This window comes from Camellia sinensis, mitochondrion, assembly GCF_055761805.1.
Source record: "Camellia sinensis mitochondrion, complete genome".
Lineage (NCBI taxonomy): Eukaryota > Viridiplantae > Streptophyta > Magnoliopsida > Ericales > Theaceae > Camellia > Camellia sinensis.
In genome coordinates, this window is record NC_043914.1 from 574375 (window position 1) to 597748 (window position 23374).

At 46.1% G+C, this 23374-nt stretch overlaps 1 protein-coding gene and 3 non-coding genes across 4 annotated transcripts; 1 reads left to right on the top strand and 3 right to left on the bottom strand.

Annotated features, from left to right (window-relative positions):
- Window positions 1–1738: 1738 nt before the first annotated feature.
- sdh3 (succinate dehydrogenase subunit 3) lies at window positions 1739–2059 on the top strand. Its single transcript has one exon. It carries the CDS (start codon window positions 1739–1741, stop codon window positions 2057–2059), a length of 321 nt encoding a protein of 106 aa, YP_009676250.1.
- An 18966-nt stretch (window positions 2060–21025) lies between these two features.
- trnP-UGG lies at window positions 21026–21100 on the bottom strand. Its single transcript has one exon. It is a non-coding gene; the product is annotated as a tRNA-Pro (tRNA).
- A 196-nt stretch (window positions 21101–21296) lies between these two features.
- Window positions 21297–21370, bottom strand: trnF-GAA. Its single transcript has one exon. It is a non-coding gene; the product is annotated as a tRNA-Phe (tRNA).
- Window positions 21371–21631: 261 nt separating this feature from the next.
- Window positions 21632–21719, bottom strand: trnS-GCU. Its single transcript has one exon. It is a non-coding gene; the product is annotated as a tRNA-Ser (tRNA).
- Window positions 21720–23374: the final 1655 nt, after the last annotated feature.

The window sequence follows — 23374 nt, forward strand, 5'->3', positions numbered from 1 at the left end:
GGTGGAGTGCATTCATCCTTTGTGATTCTAGAAGATTCACTTGCGAAAGATGAAGTAGGGGGAGGAAGGCTTTCTCTTTCTGTCCACGCGGGCAAGCAAGTAGGAGTAGGAGTCCCAATGTTGATGGTTTCCGTAGAGAGGATAGCCCGTAGCTCACTGAAGGAAGTGTGAAAGTAAGCAAGCAAAGTCTCAACCCGAAATCAATAGCCCGCAAGAAATAGAAAGGAGAAAGCCCATCTCTTTCCAGTAGTATGTAGCTTGACTTCCTTGAACTTCTATGGAGGGCTTAGTTTGCGCAGTTGAGTGGCGCTTGTTGAATACCTCTCGTAGGCCTGATCTCAACAATTACATATATAAATGGAAGTCAGTCGCTCGGATGATTGCCTTTCTTTCCTTCGCTAATGGGCACGCTAGTTCCCGCAGGGCGGGAGATTGGGATTGAGAAACGGAAGGCGCCAGGAGAGGCTGAGGACGAAAGTGCCAGTCACGGAAATGCGATCAAAAACAACCAATTGGACGGGGCACTTTGATCAAATGGAATTCCCATCTTGGTTGACAAACAAGCCCAAAAGACGGGGATTTTAAAATGCTCAAGTCAAGATTCAGTAGTCCGTCTAGTCCGAATCAATGCTCTAGTCAAGTCAAGAGTGAGTTACTTACCGCAGTGAGTTTTCCCGCTTCCTCTTCCCTTTGGTCGAGTGAGTCTGTTCCCAAAAAGTTTTATTCAAGTGGGATAGAAGTACTATCGGTCAAAGAAATGCTTATAATAAGCAGTCTTTTAGGCCCTGGAATTTAGCATTATTCAAAGACAGTGGGCAAGGCGTACATTCCATCCCTCCTATGGAAAAGGACAGATTCCGCTCCGTCGAAGTGAAAAGACAGGTAACTCAGTCGAAGTAATGGAATGGGCGATATCTCAGCCTCTTCTCTTATCTTTATCTTTGCGGGACTCTTTCTTAGGCAGAAGAAGAAGGGGCTATCCGACCGGCTTTCTAGTTGTCTTTCTAGTCAGCGAAGGAGAAGCTGTGAGCAAATCCACTTCTTGAATCCGGTTCAGGTGCTCGTTGAGCCGGTCTCCCTTGGCAATCGTTTCGCTTCTGTTTTGCCTTGACGAGTGGGAGAAGTAGCCACCAACTTAGGAGTATTGGCACAGACGGAGCAGGAAATAGCGATCCAAAATACAACACAACTCATGAATATCTTTAAAACGAGCATCATTAATATCCTTCGCAAGTTAGCTTCTGACTTGAGTGCCCATACCCGCCTTCCGCTTTCTAGAATGTTGTTAGCACGACTGGTCGTGGAACTAGGCAATACGGAGTATTGACTGATCCAAGACGGAATTTCTTATAGAAAGAAAAGAAAAAGAGATTCGTTTTGCTTCTTTGGATTGAAGTGCGTCTGACCTAACCACTCTTTCTTTCACCAAAGATGCTCTTTTCTAAGTTCACTTTTTTCAGAAAAGCTATCTTAGTGTTACGGGAATAAAGGAGAAGACTAAAAAAAGCAAAAAAAAAGGGACAACACTCTGGATATCTAATCTAATTTCGTAAGTAAAAGAAAGTAGCTTTCGCGAGCTATATTTGAGATTCCGTAAGTAACTTAGTGCTTTAAAAACAAGAGTCACGCTCTAGCCCTAAGAAATAGGCTTCAATCATCGGTACAAATCCAATAAGGGCTTCTTTCTTCCCGGTATACCGCTCTCCAGAGCGAATGAACATAAGTCCAACCTAATATCATGAATATCCTTCGCCCGTTATCTCCTCATCTTCCTATTTATAAGCCACAGCTCACTTCGACGTTTCCAATTTCCCATAGAATCTCCGGAGCTTTCCTAGCCACTATAGTTTTGTTTTTTTATCTTCTTTGTCTGAAAATCGGTTTGATTTGCTTCACCTATGCGAATTTCTACCAATTCTTATTTTATTCAAATAAGCTCATCCTAATCTCCGTCGAGATTACTGCCTTAGCCCTGTCCTATCATCTGTATAATGGAGTTCGTCATTTATTGACGGATTTTTCGGGATTTCTCTTTCTTGGAAGAAAAAGATTGAAATGACTGTTCAAAATTTCACCTATACCTTTGAGATTTAAAATAAAAAATTGGATTTTCTTATGAAATGTTTATTATTATTAGCGTTGATAGCTCTCTTCTTTAAAGCTTTTGCCGTAGAAGCTGACATCAGGCTATTGGCGTTTTATCTGCATCTTCCCGACCAGAAGGGATTCGCTTTGTTTGGGATGAACTCGCAAAGACTCGACCCGGGGACTTCCCTCGTAGAGTGGCGTCTTTTATAAGACTCGAGTTTCTCAGTTGAACTAAAAAAAAAGAGTTTGAGCTCTTTTGGCTTACTTTTAGCCACGCGGGGCGGCTATCCGCATGTGTCCCAAAGTGACGTCCATTTTTTGGTAATGGGTATACTCGAGAGAAAGGGTTTGGAATTCGACCCCCCCTTATACGCTCTAAAAAGGGAAAGTATTCTCGATTCTCTTATCATCGAAAAAACCAATTCTCAAATTTTTCAACAAATACAAATACTTCGAGAAAACGAAGACTTTCTTAACCACATGAATAGACTTAAGGATATGAAACCTGCGCCTCAGATAAAGATGACAACTGGAACAACTGGCCATGGCAAGCAGTACTTCGAAGAAAAGAGGACTCTCAGGAAAGGAATATGGGCTTTGCTCTAACCGAAGCTATTGCATCGTTTGCCCGGCCTTTTTGATCTCATCCGTATTCCGATCGAAGAAGTTTGATTCTTACAACTCTCTTTTTGAAGCAGATAGTTTACAGTGCTCATTCTATAGATACTGGAAGGACTTGCGCTATGGAAAGAAAAGCGATTCTAATAATAATTTATTCACTTTATTTTCTTCTTGATTTCGTTCCTGATGCTTGCATGGGGCTTTACTTGGCCTTTCTTTGTTTTCTCTGTGGACTGGATCGATTGGATTCTGTCTTCCATGGACAGACTCCCTCTTTCCGTTGGAGGCGGCGGAAGCGATGCCGGGCCTTCGAGTTCGGGGCGCCCGGAGCTCGATCTAAACCAACCTCCAGCTCCTGAGCCGGGGCTAGATCTCAACGGCCCCCCTCCTGCTGAGCCTGAGCCGGCCCCTCCTGCTGAGCCTGCGCCGGCCCCTCCTGCTGAGCCTGCGCCGGAGCCTCGCCCTTTTTTCTCATTATCGAAGGAGCAGGAAGAGCTCAAAAAAACCGTTAAACGCCTTCGCTATTATAAAGGGATGCTCAATTATTGGGAGGGGGAAATGGATAAGTGTATTCAGAAAGACATGGAGAGGCGCGAAAAGAGGCGGAGGGGCGGAGGAGGGCTCTAAGCGGATTAAAAAAGTCGATCTATACGGTCGACCCCGCTCGGCTGGCATCCGATTATGCCCCCGGACGTATGCCCTTTAGTCATTCATTGAAGAGGAATCATTCCATTTTGAATGGAAGCTGTGAAACCAATCCCGATGAAGCTCTTTTTTATTTTTTTAGTGAAAAAAAAAGATTGCTGCGTCCTATAGGAACTGCCGGGATTTCCACATGAGAGAAAAAATGGAAATGGAACAATTGAACACCATGATCCAAGATCTGAAACAGAAAAGATCCGCGTCCTCGACCTTTCATTCAATTGTCCAGGCTTGTTTCCCTCCCGATACTCCCATCCGAGGTAGCTGGATTCAAACTTTATGAAGCTGTGAATTCAGTAGATCCTGTTGATCCTGCTGACCCATGCATACCCGGTAGCAGTTCGTTGTCCGGATATTGGATATCCAGAAAGAAAGAAGGTTGAAGTTTCATTCTTACAACTCTCTTTTTGAAGCAGATAGTTTACAGTGCTCATTCTATAGAAACTGGAAATTGAACAATCAACAATGACTTTCCCATTAATGGAATTGTTCGAGGCGGTAGCTCCCTTTTTAGGGGGGGGTTCAAGAGGGGCTTCCGCAGGACCACGATGTGCATGCACAATCGCCCCTCTCTCAAGAGGCGCAGGCCCACGCATCATCATCTCATCTGGCTCACGAGCAGGAGGAGCGCGGGGGGCTGGAGACGCCCCTTACAAAAAAAAGGATCGAGGCTGGCATTGAAGCTAGCATTGAAGCTCGCCTTCGCGCGTACTGTAATCGACCCAGCGTTACCAAACGCTTTCCCCAAATCCACTTTCCAAGTTTGGATTATTCGGCTTTGGCAAAGCGACTGGCCCAGGAAGAGCTAGAGGTGGGGTCTAGCTCTAAATCAACGGAGGAGCTACTGGGCCTCTTTAAAGAGGTCCAAAGTATTCAAAGAATACAAGGCCTCTTTCAAGATCTGTTAAAGTCTCTTAATGAGAAGGCCAAATGACTACAGGATCATCGGTCTACTCTACCTCAATTCACCATTTCGAACTTTATACAGAAGGTTTTTCCGTACCACTATACCGCAGTTGAAGTGATTATAGCAAGAGTGAAAAAGGGCTCCTCCCCGAACATGCCTTCGGTGAAGGTGGGGTTTAGTTTGTTATACGCTTCCAGAAGATGATCTAGAATGGAGCCCCTCCATCTTAGAAGTTGGGTGGTCTCTTCGTAACAGGGTAGCCAATTATTGGCTGGATTTAATCCTTAGCGCTTTAAACATTTGTGTATTGCTTAAAGAGCTCTTTTGAAGCCGGTGTTTTCGAAAGGAGCGTAGCCTTTTGATCCCACTCCACGGAGGGAAAACTCCATTTAAGCGAAAAAGACGGTCTTTCATATCTCGATGTGGCAACGGGACTTTCTGGACTCCAATACCCGAGGTTTAAGAATTCCATATACTCAATCTTTCTTATTCCTGGATGGCAGTCTCTTCTTCTTCGTGCTTTGGAGGGAAGTACGAGCACCTCTTAGCCTAATCCTAGCTTTCCCATAGACTTGAATCTTAGAAACCTGGCTCGAGAGACCTTTTCTCAACTTTCAGGACAGACAGAAAAGGGCAAGCTTTCCACTTCTTCATGAAAGACCACACGACCCAGCCTTTAATTTAAGGCCTTTAAGCTCTATTACTATATTAACAGCTAAACCCTTATCCGCAGGCGGAGATAGGGGAGACTCAGGCACTGAGCTCAATAGATGCAGAAGAAGGAGGACGTCGGGGATCTTTTCCTTGACTTGGGATTTCCTTTATTCATAGAGGAGAAATGAACCCTAGGATATTTAAACCTTAGTCTTTACTTCTCTATTAAACCGAGCTCACGATAAAGAAGAAAAAGGGCGATCGATCTATGTCCATCCTAACAACACGAAAAGAAAGCAGACTTGATCGTCTGAGTAGTCTGATATAACATCTACCAATGACGAAAGCAGCCAGCTGAGCTGAAAAAAGGGAAAGCAGCACACGTGAGGCAAGATGAAGAGGGCATTGCTTGGGGACGGCCCTGAGACCATTCCTTTTGAATAGAGCGAAAGCACCACACCCGATTTCGCTAAAGAATGAGTTTCGTACTAAGAAAAGACTTTTTTCATCCTGCGTACTCCGCTATAAGGCATTGGCACACCAAAAGGTCTCTTTCAAGGCCTAAAACATGCATTGTAGCAAACATAAGAAGACGCGCCTGCAAGCCTAGCCCATGAATTCCTCTCTTGAGGCAATCCCAAGCCCATGCAAGAATGACCTCATTGTCATGGAAGCCCTTTCCTTACTCCTCAATATAGTCGCAGGTAGTCTTCCATACATTAAGATTTGCAGCACCTATTCAGGAGCTGGGGAATCTGCTTGCAAGGAAAATCTTGATTGAAGGTCCTAAGAAGTAACGAGGCGCCGATCAAGAATAGCCATCCTGTAGAGGGGGGTTAGAGTAAATAGGGGGTAGAATACCCCATATCTAAGAAGTGAATTGTCTCTCGAAATCTGACTTTATTTACGTTGCGGACGGACGAAACCAGTATCAAATCGTACTTCTGAAGAAGAATCAGAACCACAAACGACGAACAACGTCGATTGGAGAATTGGTTACTCTTATATCAAGCAAGTATTCACCCAACGGGCACAGAAGGGTCCTGAACTTCCAAAACCTTTTCGTACCCTCTCTAAAGTTGGGTACGGAAGCCATCTACTACTGAACTGACCTGAGGGAAGGTGCCGACAAGAAAGCAGCAAGCCACCGATGAAAGGAAGATCCCGGCGTACCTTCGATAGAAATGAGAAAATCAGATAGTGCTAGCAAAGCCATCACCTTTAGAAGAGAGAAGGTAGCAACCGATCCGGGTGAAAGGGCAAAGGATATAGATAGAGTGGAAGCCTTCAGTTTGCTAACCAGAAAGCATCCCTTTATGCTTGCTTCGAGTGTGCTGCAGTAATGGAAATGTGCTGATGAAGCAGCAGGCATCGACAAATGGATAGATACATGGATTCAGGCTCTTCCGCACCATATCCAACAAACATGACTATAGGTTCGGCGAAGACCCCACGAAGGGACTAGAAGGCCTGAGCAAAGACCAGTGATAGATGAGGGAGCAAAAGAACAATAGCGAGAGACTCGTAGGCGTCGATGGACGCGTGATGAATGTGAGAAGGATCCAAGGGAAAAATATAGATATAGAAAGAGAATCGAAGGAAAGCTACAGATGGATTAATACTTATATGCCGCTCGAGGACAATTCCATGGCAATGGTGTGGTCCAAAGAGTCGAGCTTTTGACTTTCCCGAAAGACAGAGACTCGTTGAGATAGGAAAGAGCATAAGCTAGCTGGTCTCGACAAACAAGTAGGAATACCTATTCATTGCTGGAGGAAGTCCCCAAAAGAAGAGAGACTAAACTCTATTTCTTCTATTGATTGATAGCGAGGAAGCCAAACCATCGATGGAGTGAGAGAAAAGGAAAGCACGGTGCCTATTGATTTCACTTTGCACCTTTTTCTTCTAAGGAAGTAAAACGTTGCCCAAAAGCTGAGCGGGCATGGGCACTGTCTATAGGGATAGGCTCTCCTTGCTCGGTAAAAGAAAGATTCTTATGTGGTCAATAACACATCATGAGCCCTAGTCAGCAAGCTGAAAAAGCCCTTTCCCCTTTCTCTAATAACGAAAGCAGAGAGCAGCCCCTACTGGATAATAGTTCCCCGACGTAGTTTCACCAGTGGCAGTACCCCCCTGTCTCCATTCTGAACAGAAAAGGAAACCTAGCGAACGAGGAATTATTTTCTTATCTTATATACTCTCTTATATAATCTCAATTTCCCGAGCAGGAAGATAGGAAGTATTGAAAGAGAGATCGATCATCCATAGCAGGAAACGAATTTCCTTATTTCCACATAGGCAGCCATAGATAGTCGGCTAAGTAGGCAGGCTTTGAAGAAGCACCGAAGAAAGAGCCTGGGATGAAAGGCTTTTCAAAAAGAGAAGAAAGAAGCCATGCCAGAAGGTCCGTAGAGAGGTAGCAGTTCGGTATATCTTCCACAGGAGGCATCTGACAGGGCCCGTTATTTTTGACATACCAAATGCTTGGAGTTCGAGAAGAAGGCTATATCCGGCTATATCCCGGAATCGCATATACGCTTATGCCCTAGAGCAAGGATGCCTAGGATTCCACCTCGGGTTAATGTACCTCCATTCAGATATTGACCCGCATCATTAGGTTATCCCACATGAGGGGTTGAGACAGTCACTAGGCGGGCTGTCTGGTGCAGATTTCCTTGTCGCGCGCGATCTGAACGACACTAATAAGTTTGCTTTTGGGGCTGGATTTGAAAAAGGTATAGCTTAGTCGTTTTAGGATGTCCCTGCTAAAAAAGAGAGTAAGTAGTATCTGAGCCAGCCAACACGACGGACCTTCAAACAATAGAAATAAGATCCTAAGTGGTCTCGAAAGTGGGGTTTAAGACGCCAACAAGCCCATATCAAGTCTTTCCCTCCTCGCACCTCTCATTGGAAGTATTGCTTTAGGGGACTGGAACAAGAGAAAGAGGAGAGAGCCAGGCAACTAAGAACAACAAGTGAATCTTCGGGAAGCCCCTTACTGTTGGAAAGCCTAGGGATTCGTTCTCATACCCGACCTGCAGGGACAGGTACCAAGCTCAATCATCGTCCGTTGCTTCTTTGGTGTCAAAGGGTGGATTCGATTGATATGGCAATCTCCTGGTTTGGTTTTTTAAAAGCTTTTGTCTCACACTTCTTAAGATAAGACTCTTGTTTGAAGCTAATAAAATAGGCATTTTGTGCATAACTCGAAATATTGCTCACAGGTCTTGTCCTTCCTTTCCATTAGCTACTGCTTTTGCCTCTGACGGCACAATTCTCCTAGAACCAAGCCCACGAGGACTTCCATAAGCGAAGGGGGACAGAGTCCAGGTTTCCAGATCTGATTTAGCAATCTTCTTCTTCTTGAACTCCTCGTCCTAGCTCTTCTCTTTGAATCTATTATGACATAGCATAAATGGTCCACCCTACTAAAGGCAGGAAAGGGCTTTCCCTCCTACAAGGCAGAACCTAATGGATCGAACTAACTGTCAGACAAGCGCAAGAAAGACCGGATATGGGCTGACAGGATGGAGCAATGCAAGCTTACCGGGCTAATCGCTAAACGTCTTGCCTCGTTCTTAGTGCATTTTCACTTCTCGTTCTTTGTTCCTGTTTTGGTCCTTTTTCTCACACTTTGGAGCTCTGGTCGTAGGTTCAATTCCTACTTGTGTGATCTCACTTGAGGCAAAAGTAAGAAAAGAGAGCTAGAGAAAGAAGGTTGCGGGAAAGCATCTGCTATTCAGACTGGCATTCTAAATAGAAGTTGTGGTATATGCAGTTGGTGTCCTTAGTCAATTTATGCAGTCTCCACGTATCCCTCATCTCGAAGCTGTGCACAGAATTCTGTGGGCTGATCGAACTAATCTACGTTTGGTGGTTGATCATATGCGGCTACCTCTGCCCTTTATAGTGATGGTAAACTGGCTATGACTTGACTACTGGTGCATCCGGCTCTCGATCTCGATCTATAGCTACTGGCTCAACAACTGCTATTGTTGGTCAAGCAGTAGGGGCTTGTTGCTTACTCTGCTTACTCTACCCCTACCTAAGGGCCTTACTCATTCAACAAGCAAGTTAGCTACGCTCACCGAGCCAAGTTACCAAGGTCCTATAACCCAGAACTAAAATGTGCCTACTTTAATGACTATAGGAGCAGGAGCTGGAGGTGCATTGGGTGCCTGCTGCACTGGTATAGTAGGAACTGAGAAGCCTTCCTTGAATCACTTAGATTATATATGGCAATCAGAGGATTGATTTCGGAAGGGGTGCCCGCTATACCTGGTCCAGTCTTAGTTCTAGATCCTGAAGATTATCTGGACTGGGAATGAATGGGACGCTAGAATTGGGATAAGCAAGCGGGGAGCCCCGGCTAGGGCAGGATTGGATTGGTTTCCTCGCCTTGGGAGCAAGGGCTTGGCATTCTAAATAGAAGGCGTGGTACGGTCAGAGGCAGACTGTTCGATATCACCTCTGGAGACATCCCGACCTCTGCGTACCATTTCACATAGGCCAACCACTGTTTTAGCCCCCTTTGGAGTAGAGAGTAGCATATCATCTTGCCAATAACGAATTCTGCTTAGTGAGCAGAGAAGACCGCTTTGTCTCAATCTATTGGTCTATGCGGATCAGGGGCCCAGCTAACGAGCGTGCGGGGAATAAGGGTACTGGATTGCGCTCATATTCATCACTGACTTGGCTATCGGTGAGCGGCTAAGGGAGAAAGAATATGATTCCCTGAACGCTAACTGAAAACTAACCCAATCAAGGACTAACCAAGGTATATCAATTCGTTTTCACTTCTAGAAATTACCTTTCGGGCGGGGGCGAATCAGGTTTAAGAATTCCTGAAAGTTCAAGCACAAGATCCTCATAGCTTCTAGTTTGTGAATGCTTAAATCGCTCTTTTTTAATGAAAAATACGGGGGTTTCTAAACGATTCCACTTTTGAGCTTAGTCACCCGAGGTAAAATCGATTTTAATGAAAAATACCGGGTTTCATAGTTCGATGCGGGACTCCAATACCAGATTCCTGCAGCGGGTGTCTGGTTTTTCGTATAGAACTGGATTGGCCTTCTTTGTACTTTAAGGTTATAGAAGGTGCCCCAAGCCAAGGGTGCTTGCTTGGTCCGGTTCAGGGTGCTTTGACTATTTTCAATACCTGCTTGGCTGGCGGGAACGAGCAGGGCAGGTACAGAGGTGGCGATGAGGGAAGGGACGAAGCTACCAGTTCAGAAACCTACGGAAAGCGATGGGAAGGAAAGGATCAATAGCAAAAGCGGGAAGAGATACCATGGATGAGAGATCATAGACCAAAGACTAGTTCGGAGTAGATCGAAAGAGATTATTAATCATAGCACAGGGTCCCGGGACCTAGCGGATGGTCTTGTTCCTCTTCCTATGACTAATACGCCGATGTAGACTATATCCACAGCCTTTCATATTAGGGTTGTGTTCTTAACGAATTTGTGTGTGAAACTCGTTTAGGCGAATCGATCAATAGAAGGGCACCTACCTTTTATTTTTTAAGTGTTGATTGTATGCCTGGAAAAGCTAAACAGAAAGAGTGACTTCAGGCGGTCTGACGATTGATTGCATTTGGTTTAATTTCTCTTGCTTTTTTGGGCAAGGGCAGGAACTGATTGCTCTCAAAAAGGGAGTGTACGTAGAGCAGCCAGGTTCAACCAACCGGTCCAGCCATACAGCTAGAGCTATGAAAGAGAACAACAACCTTTCTCTTAATGGTGTAATAAAAGACCGATAACGAGAACCGGTCCTCTATCCTCTCTTGAGCTTTTTCTCCTTCTGTTCGGACCCTCCGCTTTTACTTGAGCCTATTCCTTCCTTCCCCACTCACTCTTATCTTTACCCAAGGAAACCGCATTATGTGCTGTATTTTCTTGAGAATGACTGTTGGGTTTAAGGAAAACAGTATATATCAGTATATATACCTAAAGTGGGAGCAAGTTTCTCTTTCTAGTCCTATATGTTGACGACATACTGCTTCAGTGATCTGGGGCTGTTGCACGATACGCCTCATAAGGAACTTTGAGATGAAGGATATGGGTGAGCTTCATATGTCATTGGCATTGAGATTCACAAAGACATTTCCAGAGGTATCCTCAGACTATCTCAGAAGGCCTAAATCCCAAAAGTCTTAGAGAGGTAAGGTATACAGCACAGCAACCCCAGTATGGCACCTGTACAGAAGGGAGACAGGCTCAGTGTTTCGCAGTGCCCGAGGAGCGATATAGAAAAAAATAAGATAAAGGGCATTCCATATGCTTCTGCTGTTGGAAGCTTGATGTACGCCCAGACGTGTACACGGCCGGACATTGTCTATGCTGTGGGTTTACTAGGTAGATACCAAAGTCACCCAGGCATGGAGCATTGGAAAGCTGCCTTCAAAGTAATGAGGTATCTTCAGGGGACCAGAGACTAAATGATCACATAAAGGCGATCCGATATACTGGGGATCGTCGGATATTCGGACTCCGATTACGCTGGGTACCCAGACACCAGGAAATCGACATCAGGATACGTCTTCCTGCTTACCGGCAGCGCCATTTCGTGGAAGAGTGAGAAAGAGTCACAGCTTCTTCCTCTACACACGCTGAGTATATTGCTTGCTACGAGGCCACATGCCAGGCCAGGCTATACAGAAAGCAACCGTCGTTGGCCCTTCTTTTCTTGTACTTGATCACCAACTCGAACCGTTGCAGGAACTGAAACTCACTTCATATGACGCGCCTCCTGAAGCTTGGACTGCATCTGTAGATACTGAAGGGGCTTGTTGATCAGAGTGGCCTATTCGTAAAGCGTCTCCTTCCCGAGCAAATAGTGCCTCCAGTCTTTCACAGCCAGCACTCTCGTGTACATCTCCTTCTCGTATGTGGGATAGTTTAAGACGGCTGTATTGAACATCTCGCTGTGGTACGCGACCACTCGGCCGTCTTGCCATAAAACGGCTCCCAAAGCATGAGCAGAAGCGTCCGTCTTGATTTCGAACGGCTTTTGAACGTTTGGCATGGCCAGAACCGGTGCTTCGCAGACTTTTCTCCTTAAGTGCCTGGAACGCACGCTCTGGATCCTCTCCCCATCGAAAGGTCTGTTTCTTTTCTGGGCCCCGAGTAAGATCAAGCGGGAGTAGTTCTTTATTAATCTTTAGTGCGGAGGGTCATGCCGAGGAAACTCCTTACCTCCGTCAGCGACTTGGGGGTTGGCCATTCCCGGACAGACTTCGTCTTCTCAGGATCTATCTTGACTCCGGATGAGCCGATGATGTGCCCCAAGTATACCAGCTCAGCTCCCCGCCCCCTCTTTGCTTTCCGCTTTTTTGGCCTCTTGCCTTGCTTCCTTTGTTTTGACTTTGTTATGTGGACTCTGTTGATGGATGTGTCGTATTGTTGGCATCGCATCTCACTTTACGTCATTTCATCATTTCTTTTGTTTGTCCAGAACATCGTAAATAGCATGATTCGCTCCAGCTGTTAGTCTGTATATGTAGTTTTCTTTAGTATTGATAATCGTCCGATTTCTACTACTAAAATCATATGTATTTTCGCTCTACCCTAAGAGTTGTGTTTTCTTGCCGTGCGCCCCATTTGAAAGTCCTGGTTTCGTTTTCCGGATCTGGAGGTGTCTCCGAGTCTGCAGCTGCTAGCTCAGAAGGATCAGCCGTGTAATAAGAGGTAGGATTTGTCTACGAGGTTATCGTACTGCCCTCCAAAGTCAGTCTCCTGCGGGCCTCTTACTGATTGGCCCCATTCGCGTATGTCAAAAAGCGGGATACCCTCTAGCCCGTGCTAGCTCTTAAAGGGAGGATGCTTCCCCGTAGGAATCAGAAAGAGAATGCTACTAAAGTGGTCGGTCGCTGAATCAGAAACCCGGGGGGACAGAAGGGAAAGAAAGAGAGGGAACTTACTAATAGGGAAAAAGCGGGCGGTAAACAAACTTCAGCAAGAGTGAAGTAAACAGAAGGATGAAGTAAGTGCAACAAGGGCCAGTCAACGAGAAAAAGGACCTTCACTCTCGTTTTCTGTCTTCGAGTCTTGGTTCAGTTCGTTCCTCTCTCGCCCTATCTTACTAATAATAATAAAGGAGTTGATCCTACATTCCGTCTAGCAATCAATGTCTGAGGACATAGTCAACCTCCTACTATAGCTAATAGGAAAGGGCGGAACTTAGCTCAGCACTAAGCAATCTAGGGAAAAGAAAGCTAACTACCACATACAAACTACCTAGGCCAGGAAGCTATCCTAGTCAGGTCTTCTTTCCTTTCAGTCTCTTAGTTACGAATATTCTTATCCTATAGTAAGACTGATAAAGTCTTCACGTAGTTCCTTCTCTCACGCGCTTTTCCACGATTCGCCTGTGGTAAAGCAGCCCTCTAATATCCTTTCGAGTGAGGTTTCCACTATGCTAGGAGGGGCTAGAAGGTAGGAAGCTGGGGGTCTAGGTCACAGTACGAGAACCTATTATCCTACCTCTTATTACTGGGGTTCTATACCCCTTTTCTCAACGTCGAAATAGGCCAGGGTTCGTCTATTTCGATACAAAAACCACGACTTTGAGAGACCAGACCAAACCCACTTTGGGAACTCAAAGACCAGGAAACGGAAGCACGCTTAAGGCAATATGAATAGGGGATTGAGTGGGGACGGACACCATCCCTGCGGAATGGAAAGAAGGCAATCCAACTTAGTGAGCTCGTAAGTGGAAGCGTTTAGGAAACGAAACAGCGTCTTTTGGGCCTCACACTAGATATTCTTCTAGATTGGATTTGAATCAAATCTCAATTCGTCCACTTTATCCATCGGCAGCTGCCCGAGCGAGCTCAGTTCAGTCGGCGTTCTGTGTTCTAATACGAATATTCTCAACCCACCTTTTTGAGAAGCCTTTTTGTTTGGCATCGTGGTTTGGTTTAGAAAACCTTGTGCTTTTGGCATCAAGCAGATTTCGAAGAGGGGAGGTTACTCTGTTTAGGAGGAGATTCACCAGCTTGGGCTTAAGACTGTCAATCCTTCTTCTTATGTGATTAGTGTGATTAGGGGGAAACCAGCTCAATCTGATCTGGAGGGAAGGGGACGTTCGATGCTTTAAACTCGAGATTTGGATACAAAGAAATAAATGGCAAAAGAAAAAAGAATAGAGATTTCGATTGAGGATATCCTGATATGCCCATATCTTAAGATATCGACTGGCTACCCTATTTCACACTAGCCGAAACGGATAGCGAAATACCAATTATTCCACCAGTAGCCGAATCCGCCCTCTTCTTCTTCTTACGCGTCCGATCCTTCTGATCTAGCAGCCTGATCCAGCAGCTGCAGCATCTGAGTCCAGGATAATGACTTTGCATTGGGCGCGTGAGATGCTTCGGTTGCTCCTCCTAGGCAGGTTGTAGGCCTCGAAATCGCTTTCTTTAGGTGTCAATAACTGAGATGCCCCTTAGGCCTGTCAAATAGATTTTATCATTAGAGAGATGGGGCATAGAATGGATTCTTGAAAGCCAAGGTTCGAAGTCGACGATTCAGCTCAACCTTGAAACCAGACAAGAGGGGAACTTCCGCAATGTCAGGAGAGAGGGGGCGGGCGTACAAAGCAGATCGTTCTTTCCGGGTTGACCTAGAAGTGAGAAGGCTTGGCTTTCGGGCGCGGATGCCGTTCTTTATAGGTATGTTGTTCTGGTTTGAAGCCGTTTTATGCTATTCTTTGATTATGAATAGGAGGAGTTCGATGCTCGAAAGTCCAGGGTTTTCTCAAGGGAAATGGCCAATGAATCGATCTTCGTCTAGCTCCCCATCTGCTTCTTCTTCTTTGGATTAATCTCCAGGGCATCTTGACAAGGGGACAGCCTTTATCCCATAGAGGAAGCTCCAACATCTCTCAATGAATGGGTCGAATCGTGAAGAGGAAGACAGGGTTGGGCTGGAAGGCAGGTAAGGCTCTTCTTCCTCTTTGGCTTTTTCGTGAGAATGAGCTAAGAATTCTAATATTCTTAGCTTAGAAAGAAGGGCTTTTAGGCCCGCTAGCTAGGTTGATTCTATTATATTATATTATAAGGGTGGTTTACAGCTAGGGGGTTCGCACGAGGGATCTTGCTAAAGGAAACGGGACAGATAATAGATCTTTGGCCATCTCCTCATCTGAGGCTGCTGCTTCTTCTTAATATCCCATCGAGCAAGAGAAATGGGTGCATAGGAAAGCAATACCCCTACTTTATAGTATAGGTTGCAAAGAGAGTTTGCTACTGAGCGCTGCCCTGGGAACAGGATTGGGAAAGGAATTACGAGATTCCTGACTAAAAGCAGGTTGGAGAATGCTTCTCGATCAGATCAGAGAAGTACCGTTGACGTTGACACATCGGTATAGCTGTCCCGGGATTTTGAATTCAAATCGTTGGTTGGACCAATCGAATCGTCTACTAAAGGCATTCTTGCAAAAGAGCAAGAAGCGGAACTAGACGCGTACAGATTTGTCATGATTCCATTGTTAAAAAAAAGATTCCTTTCTCCTTTGGCACAGGAAGAAGGGCACATTATGCGACACAAACTCGTTAAGTAAGAAGATGGGCCTCCGGTCGTACTCTTGAGAGTGACCTCGGGGATAGAGCAATTCTTGGACTGCTACAAATGTAACCTATTTAGTGAAAGAAATTGCTTCTTGTTTGGGGAACAGAATCAGTAAGACAATCGGGCTTACCGGGATAACCTCAATGGAGGGCTTGACGTGGAAGGATCGAAGAGAGCGCTAGTAGATCGAGCTGTAGGTGCATGGACTTGGCTAGTGAAGCAAAACTACTCATCTTTCCATAGAGAGTGCTACCCTAGAGTAAGATGAGCGACCCCAGTGGCAACGTTAGCCCCAAGGGTTCACTCCCTTCACTAGTCAACGAAGTGCGGATGTAGGCACATTCTTGCTTGATCATTTGCTCTCACTAGACCGCCCTAGAGTACGATACTGGTTCGCCATAGGTCCGAAGGGCTGTCTCTTGTGTGCGATGGTTGGGCATGAATGGAGCTTGCTCGGTAGAAAGGAGAGTAACCTTTTCGGGGAGTAGAGATCGAGCAATGAGAGTAGACGATTTTGAACGTAGAATGCATGTGAAAAGCAGAATCCTCATAATCCTATGATACGAGACTAGTATGGTACACAAGAATTGGTGGACTCGGATAGGTTCCTCTTCTTTATAAGTCACTCGGAGATAGATCAATTAGTTGACCAAATACGGACTCTCAGGACTAGCATAGCTTCCCCTTCTATGACTAGGGAAGACCCTATTCTTCTCTTCCTCGGGGGCTAGGAGCTCAATAAGTGGGTTTGCTTTCTTATGGGCCCATTCCTAGCTGTTGGATCAGACTGTGCAGAATGAGTCTGCGTGGTCTTCCTTGCCTTGTACTGGCAGTTGGTCTAAGGTGAAAAGTGAAAAGAAGAAATCGAAAAGCAGTTCTGTTTGTTGTCTGGTTGTCCCCTCTCTCTCAGGATAGAACAAGACCCTCTCCCATATTCAATTGGTCACCAGAATCAAGGAATGCGCGTGAACAAAGAACTTGATCGAGAAGGCCTCGGGGCTACCTTTCCTTCAGGCATTCCTACCAGATTGGGTGAGGTTTCCTTTCTGCTGAAGTTCAGTTCGGTCTCAGCCCGAGCTAGTGCAGTGCGAAGGATTCTAGTTCTCATTTGGCTCCCCTTGCCTTGAGTGAACAACCGCAATCCCTCTATCTAGGAGATTGCACCGGGCACATAAGATGAATTAATCTTTTTAGTCCCCCTTTTGCCCAATTCCTATCATACTAATTGCTCCCAGCAAACGAATTACTCTTCTTTGTGTGTTCTCCTAGTTATCATTGATAATAAGAATCCTAGGAAGAGCAGTTAAGCTCCGTTAACCTGTTAATCTGTATTCTCCTAATCAAGCTCCTGGTGCTAACTCATTCATACTAAGGGCAGTTAACCCGTAAAACGACTCCTGTTCCAGTTGTCATTGATGAAAAGGGAAGGGAAAACAGCCGAAATAGGGTTGGCATAACCAGTTCGAACCAATAAGTGCCATTTCTTAGGCAAATGTGACAATTACAAAGCAAATATTCCTCCCACGCTGGAAGTTCAGGAGTTCAGTTCAGTGCCATGAGCAGATCGAATTAAACAATAACAAGATTCCTCCCTTACTTCAAGTACCTAGACGTCAAACACGAGGAATGGGTCTAATAATCAGCCAATCGTCCTGCTCTATCCATCTTACCAAGTGTTTGGCTCGGAACGGAATCCTACCCTGCATCATCGAAATGTCCCGAATCTGACTTTGGGGTGGATCAGTCGAGTTATCATAGTCCCGCCCGATGGGCAATTGGCAACTAAGATCAAAATCCATGGTTTCGCCTACCAGTGAGTAAACAAGACGGGGTGGTAAAGTTGGGTCTCAATAAAGGCAGTCCGACAAGTACGTTGTCCATTGCTTCAAGGAGGTTGGTAGCCGTCAGTGGAAGGACAGGCTTGACGAGGGGGCTAGTTAGGATCAAATCAAGGGCTGGTCGAGTAAGAGCTCCTGCTTACCTCTCCCCTATGATCCCTGGAGATAGACCGGTGCCGCTTTTCCTGCATAAAGTCGGGAATAGAGTCAGGCTTTTCCCTGAGGGATCTAATTTGTTGAAGTCAATAAGCGTGAAACCTGGATTGAAAACCTAGCTCAATAAGTGAGTTTGCTTCCCTTGCAAAGTCATGGGATAAGGGCGGACTCCTCCTTCTATCTAGGTCTCTGTCTCTATGTCTCCAGTTATCAGCCGCAACCGACGCATCATACGTTTCCTATGCTATCTTGTAAGATCTGCATGCAGGGTCTCTGCTCTTTTCCCTATCAGAGGCATCAGATGCTAGAATCCCGCTTCTTCTGCGTTTTCCCTCTCTGTCTGTGCCTTTGAGGGGATATTAGCTGTCTTCTTGCCGAGTCTCCCAGTAGTTCGGTTCTTAGAGAGCAGCTGTTCGCTTGCTCTTCTTTGCTCTTGGCAGTTGGATAGCGGGCAACCTCTTAAGTTTAAGACTTCCTTTACTTGTAGTAGAATAAGGAAGAGCCTCTTGCCTTCTTCTTTGCTCTCACTGGAATAGGAAGTGAAGGCAGTGAACGATCGCGCAAGGAGATTCAAACCTAGCTCCGAGTGAGCAAGCCGATTACTGATATTCAAATACCTTTCCTTGCTTGGCAGCTCTCTAAGGTGTCTATCTATCTTAGCTGGCTCTTCCCCAGGGTGGTCTACGATCAGATAGGAGAGAAAAGAATAGATTAGATCTAGCCATCTGGTTCTTCCTGTAATCCAAGATGGCAGCTATCGAAGAGCGTAAGAAAGGAAAAGAAGTAAGAAAAGGTATGGAAGCAAGGAGAATCTCTCTATCTTCCCTATAGTCTGTGTAGTCTGTAGCTTCATTTCCTTAAAGTATCTATTCTAGTTGAGTAAGGAAGTCCTCATAGCTTCTAGTTTGTGAATGCTTAAATCGCTCTTTTTTAATGAAAAATAAGGGGTTTCATAAAGGAAAAGAGTTTTGATCTCACTCTTATGAGTGGAAAAGCAATTGAGGCCAAAAAGACGGGCTTTCTAAACTATTCGACTTTTTATCGACCTCTTATGAACGGAAAATCTATTTATGCCAATTTTACGGGGTTTCATGCCTGTTGTTGACCTTGACCCAGTGGACCTTGTTTACCGAGAAGCAACCATCGGCTAAGGCAGATAAAGATAAGGTTCCAAATCCTGTCGGAGATGCGAGCAGATGATCCCTATCCAGTTGGAGATTTAGATCGAGATCGAGAGTCAGTAGCATTCCTTCCAGTCCCAGTCAAATAAGCACCGGTAGCAGGAGAGAAGGTAGCATAGGTTGTAACACCAGCAATTGACTCAGCATTCGAATCAGCATCTAAGCCAGATCGAGAGCCATTCATTGGAGATCCATATCCTCTTGATTCACCGCCTGCAGGAGAGGAAAAGGCAAGAGTACAGGGAACAAAGCACACAGGAAGGGTATTGAAACCGAGCTTACCTTTTTTTTTTTACTCAGGACTTGTAGCGGTTGACCGGGTTCCCGCAGCAGCACTTGTTTAAGCACCACTAGGGACAGACCCAGATTGAGTATACCCCGCGGCTAATTTAATTTAGAGAGCCAGTAACGGAGCATGCAGCAAAGCCAATGGCAGAGGCACGGGCAGGAGTTTCAGTTGACCGAGTGGATCCATAACCACCTATGGCAAAGACAGTGGCATCCTTTCCAAGTCGAGAGCTAGCATCGGAGGCAAAGGTTGGGAAGGCAGCATAAGAGGTAGCAGGTACAAAACCACTAGTTATATATTGTTGAGATCGTGATTTAGCTGTTGCGAGCTCCTCGCTTTCCGCTAGACCCGCCCTCTAGCTGTAAAAGCTTTTCGGCCTATCGAAATCACAAGTTCGAACCGGCCTTTCCTTTGATAGTCGACAAGCTTGACTTATAGCTAATTCCATAGAATTGGGCCGGCCGCCTGGAATCAAAAGACTTTCGAACCCGTTGAAGATCCTTGTGGCTCCGGATCCCTCCAATCCAGCCGATTCCGAATCGACCAATTCCGGGATCTTTTGCAGCGAAGGCCTGTCATCGAATTCTTCAAACCTAGGGCATGTCGATCCTGAATGAAACTAAACCATGATTGATCCTACTATCAATCAATCCGTCATACAGAGGCGTAACTCCGGCTCTCTCTACGGGTGGAGGGAGGGGCATCGTGAGACCTTGCACGCCCCCCCAGGCCGGGAAGGAGGGGCAACAGCCTTGTCAAGGCGCGGGCCAAGCCAACTCAAAGTGAAGCGATTTATACCGAGCAAGAACCTGCACTAGAATAAGAAAAGCCAGACATTCCTTCTTTTCATAATTCCAGTCCTGCGGGCCTGCCCGAACTGTCAGTGATTCAAACAAAGAGGCGGGTCCGAGTCTTCCTCGGTTGAAGTACCAAAACTCCTCCTCCTTTATCTTCTTCCTACCATCCGGGGGGAAAGGATGAGACGGAATAGCGTGTCATTTCGGAACCGTTCATAAGCGCGCCCTTTACTAAAAAAAAAGTAAAGGAGCGAAAAACTCTTGAGAATTGGGCCGAAGGCATCACAAGATCGAGAGGAGCCATCTTGATTCGGACTAGAAGAGGAAGGAACCTGAGCCCATAGGTGTAGGAATCAATCCACTGTCTCGTTGCCCGAGGAATCAGTTACAGTAGAGCCAAAGGCAGCTATCGCGGTGAATTGTTACGATCCTCCTTCTGGAGAAGCGCGCATGCAGGTGCAGGAAGGAAGCTTCTGCACAGCAGACAATGAATCTATGGGTCCCATGCCTTGTTAGACGACCCGTGCTTCATCCAGTGCCAGCAATCCTAGGCGGAGGGGAGGGCGTAGATCGCCAGGGGGATGAGGATGTGAGACAGAGTTGACTCCCGCGGCCTCTCGGTAGAAGAGGGAGAAAGCCCAGTCCTCTATCTCAGTCTCAACAGAAGGTAAGAGGAAGGGCCATTCCCTCTTTCTTTCGGGAAGGGCAGCGCCTTCATCATGTCAAGCTTCAGGCAACCGATTGGCTCCAAGGGACTTTAGAAGAAGAGCAATGAGCGTAGTGTTGAACTCTTTCAGTAAGCACCCCTTCCGAAATCCATCCTTGATTGCCATCGATCTTTCCTCTCCAACTACCCCCTTATTAAATAAAGAAGAAGTTCGGGAAACCGTCAGGCCCCACTCAAACTAGCTGCCCTGTCACCTTATAAATAAGCATTTCTTCGATTTTCAAAAATTCCGCTAGCCCCATTATTGGGATGCTCAAGCTCAATATTATATTGGTTGTGTTCTACCGCCAGGAGCCTAAAGAAAGCGCTGAGAAAGAGAGAAGTGTTCCGTATAGGTTCGTATATATTATATACTGTGGCGCTATATGATCTTTAGCTATAGGTCTCGTAGAGTGTGCTTGCTATAGAAAGTAAATATACGAGTCACGAGTAAGAGGAGGTGGTAACGGTCGATGGATGTTCATATTTTAGTATTTGCTGACTTCAGCGTCACATCAAGGTGACAGGATTCGAACCTATGGCCCTCTGTACCCAAAACAGATGCGCTGACCAGACTGCGCTACACCTCGTCTCACCACCCCGGAGCATATAGATCCACCCGATCGATGAACACTCAAACCGAACTCGCCCATCCTTTTTGGGCACAGGGACGCGAGAACCAATCCGAGTAAGAAACCGCTTTTCTCAAATCTGCCTCCAACCCCTCTTTCACTTGAATTTCCAAATCCGGCTCGCTCCCGGCTCCTATTGCAAGCAACCTTCGCCCGCTTAGAAGTGGATTCGAACCACTGACACAAGGATTTTCAGTCCTTTGCTCTAACCAGCTGAGCTACCTGAACCACTTTCCTAAAGTTTTTGTTTTCTTCATCGAATAGCGCCCTACCTTACCAAGCAGTGGAGGAGCTTGCTCAAGAACCGAGAGCCGTCCAGTCCCTGGCCGGCCCTCGTTCGGTCAGGTGTTCTTCGCTATAGACGCCACCAAGAACAAGAAAGAGGCTCTCCGCTTCTAGTCACTAAGTAGTGCTATTCTGTCCTCCGGGGGACTCCACCAAGAGGTTCTTTCTCTCACGTAATTTCGCCCGCCCGTTCCACTTCCGTGCCGGAGGAAATGGGATTCGAACCCATGATACAATCTTCTTGTATGTCGATTTAGCAAACCAATGCCTTAAGCCACTCAGCCATACCTCCAAGTTGTTGATCGGAATGGAATTTGATGTGCCGGGTTTGGTTGGTTGCCCGAAGGGCTATCTGATCCGATCAACTGCGTAAGCCGTAGCGCGCTAGCGCGCGTACTCTTCCTCTATGAGCGAGACTCTATCAAAATCTGCCACTCGTTGGGCGACGCCTTCTTTTCTATGAACACCCCACCACTGAATGATGAACTTTGCCAGTTTTCGCCTCCGACGCGACCAGGAGAGAACACACGGTCAAGCCAAGCCCGCCTGAATGGAATTCATATCTCCTTCGTCTGGTCGAGAAGGGAGAAAGCCCGGGGAACTGGACTGTGACTCTTCTATTACATTACGGAGAAGTCCATTCTCGTCATGATCGATCCACGTCCTACCGTAGTGCCCGGAGAACCAGGCTTGCTTAGCTTACAAAGCTAGCTTACTAACGCAAAGGTCTTTTTCGTTGATTGCACGAGCTAGCCAGCAAGCAAGGCTTTCTTAAATGGAACGAGAGCGCGGCCGGTCACCTCTAAGATCGGCTTACTAGCTTGAGGAAGAGACTCTTGAAAGACTAGGTTAGATTCAAATGCGAATGAATAGCTTGAGGAAGAATCATATCTCACATAAGCTCGAGTGAGGCGTGAGAGAGCATCTTGACAGAGGGAGAGAGAAGTGCAAGGAAAGAAAGTAGATCCAGAGACTTCTCTGCATGATATGTATCTTCAAACTAGAGGAAAGACAAGCACGCATATAGAGTCAGGCCAGGCCCCATATAGCGCCCGGACTCAAAAAGCTAAGAAGAAAATCAAAGTACCCGGAAAGACAAGAAAGGCCGGCCCGGAAGAGGTAGTAGTTTCACTCACTTCAGCCTTCTTAGAGCCATAGGCAGGATGGAACGGAAGAGGACCGGAACCAGAGAGAGTGGAACCATCCCTCGTAGTTGGAAGGATGCGGAACTTGATCTACTACGTAAACTCGCTCTATTACTAGGGACGTAGCTACTGGCACGGGATCTTCAATGAATGGCTTTGGTTTTGGTCCATAAACCGGCGCATTCACTATTGGGTTGAGGTAAACGAGGTCAAATGCTTCTGCTTCCGTTACTGGAACCGGACCCGATCTCGATCAAATGCAACTGTTAGGGGTGTTGCTTATGGTTCAATTACTTCGACTGCAGCGACTACTATCTCTGTTGCTGGTCCTGGCTAGGATGCTGCTGGTGTTGAATCTGGAATGGACTATGGCTCTCGAAATGGGAGAGATATGGAACTGGGCGAATAGAAGCTGGAACTAGCACATAAACTGGTTGGGGTGCAACCATGGGATCTAGATATGAAGCAACGAGTTTTAGAACGGATGCTGCTTCCTTTGATGCCTTTGCTACAGGTTCATATGATGGCGAAACTCCTTACTTTGGTACTCGAACTGGCTCATAATATGCTTCCCTCTGTCCTGCTGCTATCCCGAGGGTGTCAGTTGGTACACTTTATACATGATACAACTTTCCAATCTATCGACCCACTCTAACTCCAGCTAAACTTAATTACATAAAGTAAAATATAGTCAAGCCCCTTGTACCCATGTGAGTGGGCAAAAACCAAACCATTGGAAAATGCCAGCTTCGGGAAGATAGCGAAGCCTGCCTTAGGCTAGCGACGTCTTTCCCGGTAAGAA